Source organism: Mytilus californianus, unplaced genomic scaffold (genome assembly GCF_021869535.1).
Source record: "Mytilus californianus isolate M0D057914Y unplaced genomic scaffold, xbMytCali1.0.p SCAF_1, whole genome shotgun sequence".
NCBI lineage: Eukaryota > Metazoa > Mollusca > Bivalvia > Mytilida > Mytilidae > Mytilus > Mytilus californianus.
Window position 1 is genome coordinate 62,821,651 of NW_026262581.1, and position 12,891 is coordinate 62,834,541.

The following is a 12,891-nucleotide window of genomic DNA, read 5'->3' on the forward strand; positions in this document are numbered from 1 at the left end:
AAACAGTAAAAATTATCAATAAAATAAAAATTCTGGAAATAAGACAATATTGCAGGAATTGTCAGTTCACTCCTTACAAGATTTTTTTCCTACAATTACAATTTTAACCCATTTATGGCAAAAATTATTGAACCAGTGCAAAACTGTAATTAGCAAATATGATCTGCAAAATAAGATCTACTAAGCCAATTGACTTTATCGTTGACATAATAAGAGTTGCCCTTAAGGTGGTACCCAACACCTTGACTAATATTAATTTGGCTCGTTTAATTTTCCTAAAATTTTGACAAAATGTTTACTTTGACCCTTTGACAAAAATATATAAATTTCAAAAAATTTGAACCAACCACTTTATCAGAAAAATTTCACTGGTTATATAGCAGTTTGACAGACACTAGTTTTGATCATTGAGAAGCTTAATATTTCCTTAACAATACAATGTGATTAAAACGTCTAGCTGATTTTTACAGAGTTATCTCCCTGAAGTGTTAGGTACCACCTTAAACGATGATATTTTTTCCCCCATTTTTTGTTAAATCCTAAAACCTTCTTACATTACAGGAGTTCTTGGCCCTTAAAAGATTCAACCTATTTAAATTTTTTTTTATCATTTTTGCCTTTCACATGTTTTATCTTGAAAACTATATAAAAACTTAGTCAGGCATAACTATTCAGCATGACAATATTTTGGCCCACACATTCCCATTCATTCTCATTCTACACAAATAGTATTGTTGTAGAGATGGCTTTCAAAGTTCATGCATTTTCCCATACATTTCTGATGTCACAATGTTTATGTTATTGCGTCACAGCAGAATTTGATTGTTTAATGACATCTTTTACACTGATTGACTCTGGGTCAACTGACATAACTCATTTATAAACAAGATTTAAAAATTTGTCTATTGTATCAGATTTATGAAAAAAGTACCAGGTGAGTCATACAGGTTCCTTAGATCATTTAATTCATATATATTTAATAAATATATGCCATTGATATGTAGTGGACTGAATTAGTAAAAAGTATATGAAATATATCTTGGATCATTATAGTTGCACAGAATTTTAGATTTGTAATGTTTTTTTCCTACTTTGATAGCATTGTCATTTCCAGGCGATCTGATGTCTATTAAGTTTGCTGGTTGTTTTCTTAGGACTTTAATATATATGCATATAAAGATTGGGAAGTGATGTGGTATGATTGCCAATGAGACAACTTCAACAATGAGAAAAATCCCATACTGTATAGTCAGCTATAGAAGGCCCTCACATGAAAAATGTGAAACTATTCAAACGAGGAAACTATCAGTAGCACTGCAAGTTACACAGGGACAATTTCCTACACCATACATTAAATCTACAATAATTGATTGGTTGATAGAAAGTTTAACAATATATTAAGTATGCATACATGCATTTACTTTGGAGTTCGGTATTCTTGTTATACTTTTTTAACGCATGCTAAACCCTAGAAGAAACTGTATGAGTCAGACTATATAGTCTGTTCTAATGGTAAATGCTTCACAGTATGAAGAAAATATATGAATTTTCAGGTTCAGCCAGATCCTTATCCGCCTATGTCAAAAAACAGACATACCTCAGCTCCAACTCAAAGCAGGGCAGGTAGACCAACGTCAGGACTGTATAGAGGACCAACAATTACTAGAGATGAAAAAGCTGGTGCATTGAGTGTTACTAGTTCAAGACTGGTATGTTTATATAAGTTTACAAGAAATATATATGCCGCTAGATAATTACATCACATTCAAATGACATTCAAAAATCATATGAATTGCAAATAACTCTGTTCTTTTCCACACTTTTGTTTATGCCTTAGAGATGTGTATTAAAACTTGCTCTCCTGTCAACACAATTTCTTTTCTTGTTCTCTGTTTTATTTCTGCTGCATTTCTTGATTAAATAAAGGGGGAGGGAGTTTTTTTTTTTTTTTTCCTTTTGGGTAATATATGAAAATGGTGAAGATTTGCACCAGACAAGAAATGCAGTATCACTTTTCTGACACAGAACAGCACCAAAGTCTTGGCAGCTATTCACAGCACAGTAGATTAGTATGATATTTCATGTTTACTCAACAAATATTGACAAAAATATTGGAGAAATTTTGTTGACAGCTGCTGATGTTTGTTATTTTCTAATAATAGTGTTATGTAAAGTTTGTTGTTAATTGCTATTGAAAAAACTTGAAATTTTGTGAAAATCATGAAATAACATGAAACAGTGTGTTAAGAATGCCTTTTTCTCAGTCAGGAATTGGCCGGTTGTTAAAATGTGCAATGGAACCTTTACCTCCCATCCGATCATACACACATTATTACGTAAGTTTTCAAGTGTGTTTTGTGCTAGCTTTGACAGGTTTCACATATGAATGCACAATCACATCCTTTTTTTTTTCCATCTTCATCCATTCTGTAGTTATGATATGCACAGTCATAGCCCCTTTTCAACCAATTGATATACATATTACCGTATTTTCAAATCCATCATTTTGAAAATGATGCAATCTTAAAAAATAATCTAGTTCTCAGATACTGCTGTGTCAGGAAATCAACTGCCAATAGTCTTTGTAATTGAGGTGTAAAATGAATACAAAACAGTTTTGAATTAGAAATTGAATGGAGATTACACAAATTTGATTAATGAATTCCAAATGTTAACTGGATAGTTCTGGGAAAGTTGTTGTTTCAATGTGGAGATTGAAAAAGTCGTATCATGTGACATTTTTCTATGCACATGCCTAGATTTTTATGCAGGCAAATTAAGCAAATGTTATGATTTGATTAGATTTCCGCCTAAAAAGTGGACCATATAATTTTAGTTTGACTTCCTCACCCTGATGAAATCTTCCATAAGGTGACATCATCCATATGTTGATGTTTTCATGCAGACGATGTTTTACTGATCCAAACACTGCATAGATTTCTGACGTTATCAAGTGATTTTTATGTGTAAAATGAAATCAGACAGGGTAAAACAGACTGTCTATGAATTTAAAGTATAGCAGCTTCCATTCTCTAGTAATATTTTTTAGTTTAAAACACATGTTCTTCACAGTTTTCCTGTAAGGTTTAGGATTTAAGGGATAGTAATATTTGGTCCTGTATATTCTTGTTGCTATGGTGGAACACTTGATTTTCAAATATAATAGAAAAACAAAGGATATGGGGAATCCATCCATGACTCAAAATCAGTAAATGCACAGCAAAATAACACAAAATAAATAGTGATTTACAAATTTTGGTACAGACCTTCCGGCTGAAGTTTGAAAAACACCCCCATTCATATAATGATTAATGCTAAAATCCCTACTCGTTCATATATTTCATAAAAAAATCCCAACCCATTTATATATTTCATAAGAAAAACCCAACCCATTTATATATATTTCCAATCTATCATGACATCTTATTACAATGAGATGTTAACCACATGGGATACATGATTTATATGAAATAAAAAGATAAGAACACAGTTTACAGACACTTAACAGAAGATGAACATGTATGACCCATTGGCATATAAATTTCTACCCATTGATATATTACCGTGAAATTGCACCCCATTGATGTATTTGACACTCTAAAAAAGTGACCCATTCCAGCAGCAGGTCTGTGTATACCTTTACATAGGAAGAGTCCCCCTGTGTAATTGAAAATGATCAATCATTAGAATTTCCCAATTGATTGATTACAGGTATATCATTTTTCAAAAATTGATAAAAGTAAAAAAATATCTGTAAAATGTTCTGTTTTAATGGAAACGGTCCCAACCTTATCACAACTACATGTAAATGTAACAATGCATTAAATTGGCTTCAAAACACCCATTTAGTATCCATTTTGTACATATACACACTATTTTTGGTATACAGACTCATTAAAGTACAATGTATCTGTTCATTTTGGTAATTCTAGTTCAATACTATAAATCACATGCACAAGTATTACATTAGGAAAACTGTGTTACTAAACTCCTACGTTATATGAATATGAATTTTAAAAAAAACAAATTATAATTGAAATCAAACCGGAGCAAGCTTTTCCATTATTCTGATTGATCAATTTCTAATTTTCCAGCTGATTCCTCCAAAAAATATATAATGTAAATTAAAAATTTGATGTTTGCATTATTTATTGTGAATCTTTTGCAATTGATTTATGCAGTTCGTACATATTTGTTATAAACTTTTAAAGCACAAATTAAGAGTGTTTTCAATTGTTGTGAAGTTGATTGTGTCCCATTATTAAAAAACGTTTTAATTGATTTATAATGATAATAAGCAGGAGTACCCTTCTTGTGCTATTTTTATGGATTTGAAGAGTGTCAAAATGAAACACATTCAGTTATAAGACTATGTAAATTTCTAAACTGATAACAATATATCAACAACATAGTTGTCATCTGCACATGTGTGATTTACATTTGCTGGCACTTGATGTATTATGTACAATTTATAGCAGCACTGCTTTTAGTACAGAGACTGTTTAACTGCACGTATCTTTGTATTCTAATGCTTTTCATCATTAATTCATTGCTTTGGTACATGAGTCATTTGCAATTCATATAGTTTCTTGAATTATCCTATTGCTGCTGGGCATTTTTTTTTCCAGTGTTTAGATTTTTTACTTTAACCATGTTTTTCATGCTAGTTTATTCCAGTAGGAATATTATTTTTCTTATTTACCATTTTTATTATATTTTTATTTGTTTAGGTTGTGTTTAATAAGACAGTCAGTTTATTTATGTAACCTGTGAAATTGGTCAAATTATGCATGGAGAACTTATTCTATGTTTAAAACTTTGAAGTAAAGACAAGGTATTTTGCAAAAGTTTAGTTAAATGTTAAAAACTTTCATATTAAAGTGTATATTTCCAAATTTTTACAATCATTCCATTTTTCAGATCACTATAAGTCTTTGCATTTTGCAGGTACCTGGTCAAAGACCAATATCAGCTCAAAATAAGCCACAAAAGCCCATCTATGGAAGGAAACAGTTCAGTAATGCTACAAATGTGCCGTCTGCTGGGGCACCAAAGGAGTACTTCGGTAGTTATGCCCAAGATATTGGTACAATCACATCATCAGGCTTGGCTGCTCTGCAGGGTAAAAAGGCCTAAAGTGTCACAAAATTGTCTTTCATAAAACTTTGGAGCATGCTCCTTAATTTCTGAGTTGAACTCAATATGTTGGCTGTCTTTAATTAAATATATACTATTGACTATTAAGACAGAAGTTACATTTATTGTGGAAATGTATGACACAGATGATCTTTATGCATTACCAGTTTAATGGAGTGAAGAAGCAGAAATATGTAAAATATGAAAAAGGTGCCAATATGTTAACACTAGATGTTCAGAATAGCTGCTGCATATCAGTCTGGGGAAACAGCTTTGTTATCTCCATATGTTGTTATCAAATTTTTCCTGTTTAGGGAAACATCTACATATAGCATTTAGTTTGCTGGAAAAATTATAGATTTCAAATTATTTTTCACTGTTTGAATGTGCACAATATGAAAAAAAAAAATATAAATTATGTAAAATATGAGTTCCAGAGTGATATCTGTGTAGTTCTAAGTGTAAACAAATTTACCTGTTGTGCTGAACTAAGATGATACCATTTATACATCAACAATCAACCATACTTTTATTTTTTTTAATTGTAATTTTAATGATGTATTTTAATGTTTACATTATATTCAAATAACATTCCATTACTGTGTTATATATATATATATATATATAATGTCTTGGTTGTGAATGATAATCTATAAAGAAATTTACATGCATTATACAGGTCCAGAACACATTTGCATATTCAGTTGTCACATTTTCATTCAATAAATAATGTTTTTTTATGAACACCATAAGTATGAATGTTAAGTAAATTTGGGCAATTTGAGCTCCAGGTAAGTTAGGCCTTTGTGGCAATTTGTTGAAGAAATAAGTATGAAATTTAATTTATTAAAACTTTACTACAGGTTTGGAATAATATGATAAACCCATACAAAGTAACTACCTTTTAAAACATTTTGTGAAGAATCTTAGAAAAACCAAATACAATAAAGTAATATTACATGAATATAAAAGTTATTTGCTGGCGTAAGTAAATAGTTAACGTGAGTTGTAAAGACTTATAAACAAAGTAAAGAAGAATCAGTTTACTTTTCTGATTTCTTATGATGATATATTAAAAAAGTTAAAATACAGCAACTTCCTTTTACTTAATATATCAACAAAGGCATTCAGCATTGGATGATTATTGATAAAATTCTTGGAATATCGTTTGAATACTCATGTCCATTTTATCTCATGTATAACATTGTGTTCAAATTCATTTATGCCATGATAGTACTATATAGTCAGTCATCATTGAGTGCATAAAATGTAACCATCACTAATGTTTATGACGTCCAATTCTGGTACACATTGATACATAGATATAAACAAATTAATTTCCCAGTTATTTGAACTATCCTAATGTAATTATTGACTATATGTGATGAGGTTTCTGATATAAGTTTCAGTGACTATATATATACTTTATAAAATGTAAAATAAGCACATTGATATCGCATATGAAGTTTATTCTAGACAAAATAATAAAAATGAGATATTAAGAAAGTAATTAATTCTTTAAGGAAAATGATTGGGAATATACGTCATGAAAACATTGATTGATTTTGGTTTGATTTAACAAGCCACATGCCATTTAGCAGTTTTAGCTTAGCTTCCTGAATATTGTACAATGATTAAATAAATGAACAATATGAAATCCGTAATGTCAATCTTGTCATGGAACTTGAATCTAAATCAATTTTTATATTATTTAAGTGTTCATTTTGTTATCATGATGAAGTAATTAAATTTGTTGTCTTTTCAAAGTGTAAATAAATGATAGGAGGGACAGATGATTTGTTATTCAACACAGATGTAGATTTCCGATGAAAACTGTAAGCTTTTTTTATCAACATAATGACATCTCATTGTCAGTAATAGATACTTCTTACATTGCTGACAATGAGATGTTCACATAACCAGATACTTACTTCTAAAAAAATCTATGTGAAATCCACATCTTTATACAATTTTTGATCACAATACAACCAAGTCAGGAACCTCATCAATTGTTGCTGTAAGCTATATTTTGATAGGATTTTTTCCCTGTAAGGGTTAAGTGTTGATCAAGATTTTAATCTCTGTTAAATTTTGTTGGTACATTTTTAGACTTGGGACAATTTAGAGCTAGACATATTGTTTTGACATTTGTCTTGTTTTTGTCATTAGGGTTGCTGTCTCATTGAGGTATAACCTGCATATCCTTTAAATTATAATAATTGTCTTGCCTTTTCAAAATCATTACAGCTTCCCTTTGAAGGTTGTCAAAGGCAGGTTTAACTGTACATAAATGTATGTATTATTAGGCAGTATGTAAATGCAGAAATTGTATCAAGATCAGAAGTTCAATAAAAGATTTCAGAAAAAACTTCACAGGTAACATTCCATTTTTACTTAATTATTTTTATACATTGTACTTGAAGTTCTACAGGGATTTTATTATTGATAAAGTGTAACAGATATATACATTTGTAGTTTCAGTTTTGTGTTTTCACATGATGCCTTGAGCATTTTGATATATAGGAATACCTCAAGACAAACATAATTGTCTTCAGGCACATAGTTCCAAACTATTGATGAACAATGATAGAACAAGACAACAGAAAGGAACTCTGTTTTAATTTATTGCCAATGCTGTGAATCAGGATACTGATTGTAGTTGTTAAATGATGTTTATATGTTAAAACCAAATTTTGTTTGTTATGTCAATTTTAAATGACAGGAGTATGAATGAAAAGTTGTGATATTGAAAACTTATCCCTCCAGATTTTGTGATCCGTCCAGTATTAATGTGTTGTATCCATTCCATCCAACTTAACATTCCAGTATTTTTTCTACATAGTTTATGATTATTTTTATTTATTTGTAAATTATTTTTATTCATGTTATCATATTTATTATACATTGAATCATTTATCTCTATGTAAAAATCCATTTATTTGTAAATAGTGTAGTTTAGATGAATTGCATTTTAGATATAGAAAGTATAAGAGGTCATTGGCTGCATCATCTTGTCTTGATACAATGTTCTCTATTTGTTTTATTAAATATCAACAGGAACGTGCAAAGCTAACCTTTTTTTGTTAAAGTTGGTCACGAATAAATATGTGTTGACATTAAACTGACCAACCTTATTTACATTTTTATAAGTGAACAAATTAAGTGCTCTTTTTTTTTGGAATCAATGTCCTATGTGCCAACAAAAAATTTTTATGTTCAAAAGCACAAAAGTATAGCTAGAATAAATTAAAGGAGTAGGTCCGGTAAGGGCCGATTTTGGCCCCAAATTTCAGGTTCATCTGATGAAAGATTTTGGACACTTTTTAAACACTTAAGTGTCTACTTTAGTAGAATCAATTAATTTATGTGAAAGATTTGAACTGATTTAGTCATTAAAGACGCTCATATTATATAATATGTCACTTTTCAGATGGTTTTTGTCAAAAATGAAAGTGGCCGCATCCGTGTTCATCCTCAACCTTTATATATGTTATGTATTATCATCAAATACAACTTACATTTAAATATTAAGAATGAACACAAATGCGGCCACGTCCATTTAAGACGGAAACCGTCTAAAAATTAACTCAAATGCTAAAATTATGAAGATTTCAGTAATTTAGCATGAACTAATGATGCTAGTACCTGATAAATATGCATTGTATTATCAAAAACAGCCCATATGTATGTAACAGAAGTATTCTTCTTTCCAATGAATAGCTAAAAGTTTACATTTTAACAATTTAGTAAAACTGCTATATTTTGGGGCCAAAAAGGGGTCTTACTGAACCTACTCCTTTGATTAATCAATGAGGTCTAGTTATAATTCTATTTATTCAGTTTAGTTTCCGTATTTTTCCTTCCTTATTTAAATGATGAGTAAACTTTGACCTGTATGCAACTGCTAAATGATGACAGAGGTGTTGACAGGATCAACATTATATATGTACCAATATCTTATTTAATGTAGAAATTTCAATACCACAAGGTTGCAATATGACTTCACAAGATTTAAAAATTAATGATAATGCATTTGAAATTAAGTGGAAATTTAAATAAACAATGTCAGTCTAAGATTTATCAACTGTTTTTCAATGTAGGATTGCTTGAATCCTTTTTTATTTCAAGGTCATAAGTTAACGATAAAGGATGTGCCCTGGTTACCTAGGATGTTCTGACATGGATTTGAATAGTTGTTGATCTATCAATCTTTCAAAGGTTAAGGTTACCTGATAGCATTTTAGAATAACGCCTATTCTAGTTATGTGTATTTTCAGGGGGGTTGTTTACTTTTTTTCCATTCAAGTTTTCTTATGATTTGACAAGTATTTATTTGTCATTTTTCTATGCTAAAATTTGCTAAATTACAGTTAATTTGGAATATATCTTTTTCAGTTTGTTAGTATCTAAGGGACAAGAGGCCAGTGTTCACAAATATGACATTACATTTTTTTAAATGGAAGGATATAAAAGTGGAATTTGCAATACATGGAGATCAATGAGCTAGAATCTAACTGTAGGGTTTTGATATCTTATATATAATTTGTTTTGATTTGTTCAACAATATATATGATGCATGCCAATTGTCTGCTGTGCTTTGAAATGTAACATTTTATCTGTTGATTGTCTTTATCATTAGTTTAATTTTAACTGAAAGAAGAGCATTCCCATTAAAACCTGAAATATAAAATAAAGGTGGATGATATACTTATCTTTATTGTATTTCACTATGCTTATAGCCTTGCCTCTTGTGAAAAACTCGAACCACAACTGTTAACATTGAAAATGATCATACACATCAATGCTTTACTGAAATATGTGAATTTCTAAACATATGGAGTCGGTTTCACAAAAAAACTTGCGACTAAGATTGATCGTAAGTCATGAACAATTCAGTATACTTACGATCAATCTTAGTTGTATGTTTTTTTGTGAAACCGACTCCAGATGGAGAAAATTTTGACCTGACAAAGTTCTACAAAATAAATATACACCATTGAAATTTTTTGTTAACGCATTTTGTTTTATTTAGATGAAGTAAAATTTTTGTTTCACTAGTTCCTTAAAAGACATTTTTGTGTTTATTTATCTTTGATACAAGAAATAAAAAGAACCACAACATAAATACTGATTATTTTCAATCAGATATATACTTTGCTTATCTAAAATTATTCAATAGCACATAGTATTTGAGATTTAAGGCTTTTGAAATCTTGAAGGATAATGTTAAAAATTTATGCTATTTCCAATGACATGTCTTTTGACAGCTTTAAGCCAACAGTTTTACATACAAGATAAATCTTCTTCTGTAATAAGCTTGTCTAGAACCATGCTCATACTGAATTTTTTCATGCACTACTTTGTGCTTATCTCAAAATATTCGTAATCTAAAAGCACATACTTCAGGATATTTTAGGCTTTTGAATATATACATAACTGGAAAAAAGAAAGTGTGAAATCCTATAAAACTGTATGAAATTTACAATACCTACAGTGCAAAGTTGTTATGACACAATCTTGTTTTTATACCAATATAAAAATATCCAGTGGTGCTGAACTCCTTACTGTGAATTTTTGTATGATCCTTAAGCACATCCTCACTTTTCGAATTTTCATTCCCACAAAATTGTTTTGTTTCAGTTTTTTGTGGAATAAGGTGTAAAACATTTCTCTTGTATCTAATTAACAAGGACACAATTAACAAGTGAAGAAAGAGTCTCTCTGCTTGGGAGAGATCTGAGATTTATTGATGCAGAAAACTTCGCTAGCAGATACTGCCCTAACCAAACAGTAGTCTTTCATTGTGATAATGTCTGCTTTAATTTTGGCAACATTGGATATTGATGCATTTTATTGACGTGCTTTAGTGATGTGACATAATGCAGATATCAAAATCTCGCTGGAAGTAAAAAAAAAAAGCAGTTCTGGTGGTAACTTTGACCAATAATTATAATTCTTAAATTCAATAAATCTGATCAATTCATCAAAACAATTTATTTGAAAGAATGCATTATGCTCTAGAACTGTTATTCCATCAGTAATATTGTTTTATAATGTCACCTAAAGGCATGCTAACGTGTGTATATGGACTACAACAAGGATTAAAACACAGAATGGCACACCTTCCCATATTCTAAAAGCATAAAATTTGCTCTACTATCTAGAGATATAAATTTAAAAGTTTGAAATATTCAATGGCGGATCCAGAAGGGGCGTACACCCCCCTTTGCTTGCGCTTTTTTTCTTTTTTTTTTTTTTTTGTAAAATGATTAATCAGACTTGACTTCGAGAACTTTGCCATTTCCCGTGTATTTAATTTTTATGCGACAATTCATTACTTGTAAAGATATTTTTCTCTCGTATTTACTATTATTGATTATGTCAAAGTCATGTGATTCGCTACGGTGGAGTTGACCAGTGCATCGAAAAAACGTCACTCAGTCATTTTGAAATTCAAATTACAGTTCCACATTGCTTAGGCTGAGGATGACAAGCATGACACCTTCAAATTGAGTAAGGCCATGATTGAGCAAGAACGTATTGACTTCTATTTCACAATTCCACCAAACAGAAAGTAATACTCTATTACACTCTCATGAAAAAAAAGTTCCACAGCAATATTATTTACCTACAAAAACATGTTTAACCCCACACGCCCCAGCCCATTAATAACATTGCCGAATAATAATCCCCTGTCAGTAAGCTCTGGATAGATTTTAAATCTAAGTTACGGACCAATTGATTTGAGGGGGCAGTCTGAGATATTTTAGAGAAAAAATTCTGACCCTGATTTTTGCCTTAAACAAAAATTCTTGCCGTATCTGGATTGAAAACAATACCGGTTAACTTGTCCACTTTTTTGCTATTAGAAAAAAAAAGATTTTCAACAGAATTATTGAGCATTTAATGAACATAATGAATGAAAAACGGGCGTAATTTTTTTGGGGCCGGGGGTTTGCATGTTGTAAATCCCATATCTGACCGGAATGTCTGTTTCGCCGAACTGATATGCTGAATACTTTTTTCAAGGCCCGACTTTAACCTGCCTGCTCGGTGTGGCCTTTATGTCTCCATTTGTCGACCGTCATTCACAACTTCGTTGCCATTTCACACTCATTCGTAGTCTTTGGTTGATTTGGAACCCCTCACTTCCCTTGTTGGGTGAAACATTTCAACCAGACATTTGGTTAAAAATTGCTAGTTTGTCTTTGTTCGTGTCTGTCGTATTGTAAATTTCATTGAATGGCCGTATATCTTGTTTTCAACAAGAAATCTGTGAGGTTATGCTAACTAACCTTACAACAAACGAGAATTTCCATGTCCATTTTTGTCGAGCCTTCGACTTTTGTTGAAAAAGCGAGACATAGCGATCCTACATTCCGTCGTCGGCGTCGTCGTCGTCGTTGTTGTCGTCGTCGGCGGCGTCCACAAATATTCACTCTGTGGTAAAGTTTTTGAAGTTTTAATAACTTTCTTAAACTATCCTGGATTTCTACCAAACTTGGACAGAAGCTTGTTTATGATCATAAGATTATATTCAAAAGTAAATTTTGTAAAAAAAAAAATCCATTTTTTCCGTATTTTACTTATAAATGGACTTAGTTTTTCTGCCAGTTAACATTAAGGTGCATTCACACGATACGATTTTCCATTCGATTTTCATTCGATTTTTACCTATGCACCTGCTTTCGACTAAAATCGTACCGTGTGAACACTAAAATCTGAAGTCGAATGTCAAGTCGAAACGTCGTTTTG

General features: G+C 30.8%; 1 protein-coding gene across 3 annotated transcripts in view; it reads left to right on the forward strand.

The window, feature by feature from the left end:
• Positions 1–9,841, forward strand: part of LOC127705595 (extracellular signal-regulated kinase 2-like) — a 29,848-nt gene extending 20,007 nt beyond the window's left edge. For 2 of the 3 annotated variants that reach the window (XM_052209932.1, XM_052209941.1), the window contains 3 exons: positions 1,554–1,709; positions 2,265–2,336; positions 4,948–9,841. In XM_052209932.1, coding sequence (XP_052065892.1) covers positions 1,554–1,709; positions 2,265–2,336; positions 4,948–5,136 — 417 coding nt within the window. In that variant the 3' untranslated portion in view covers positions 5,137–9,841. The remainder of the gene's footprint in view (positions 1–1,553; positions 1,710–2,264; positions 2,337–4,947) is intronic. The other variant, XM_052209938.1, reaches the window with a different exon arrangement.
• Positions 9,842–12,891: the final 3,050 nt, after the last annotated feature.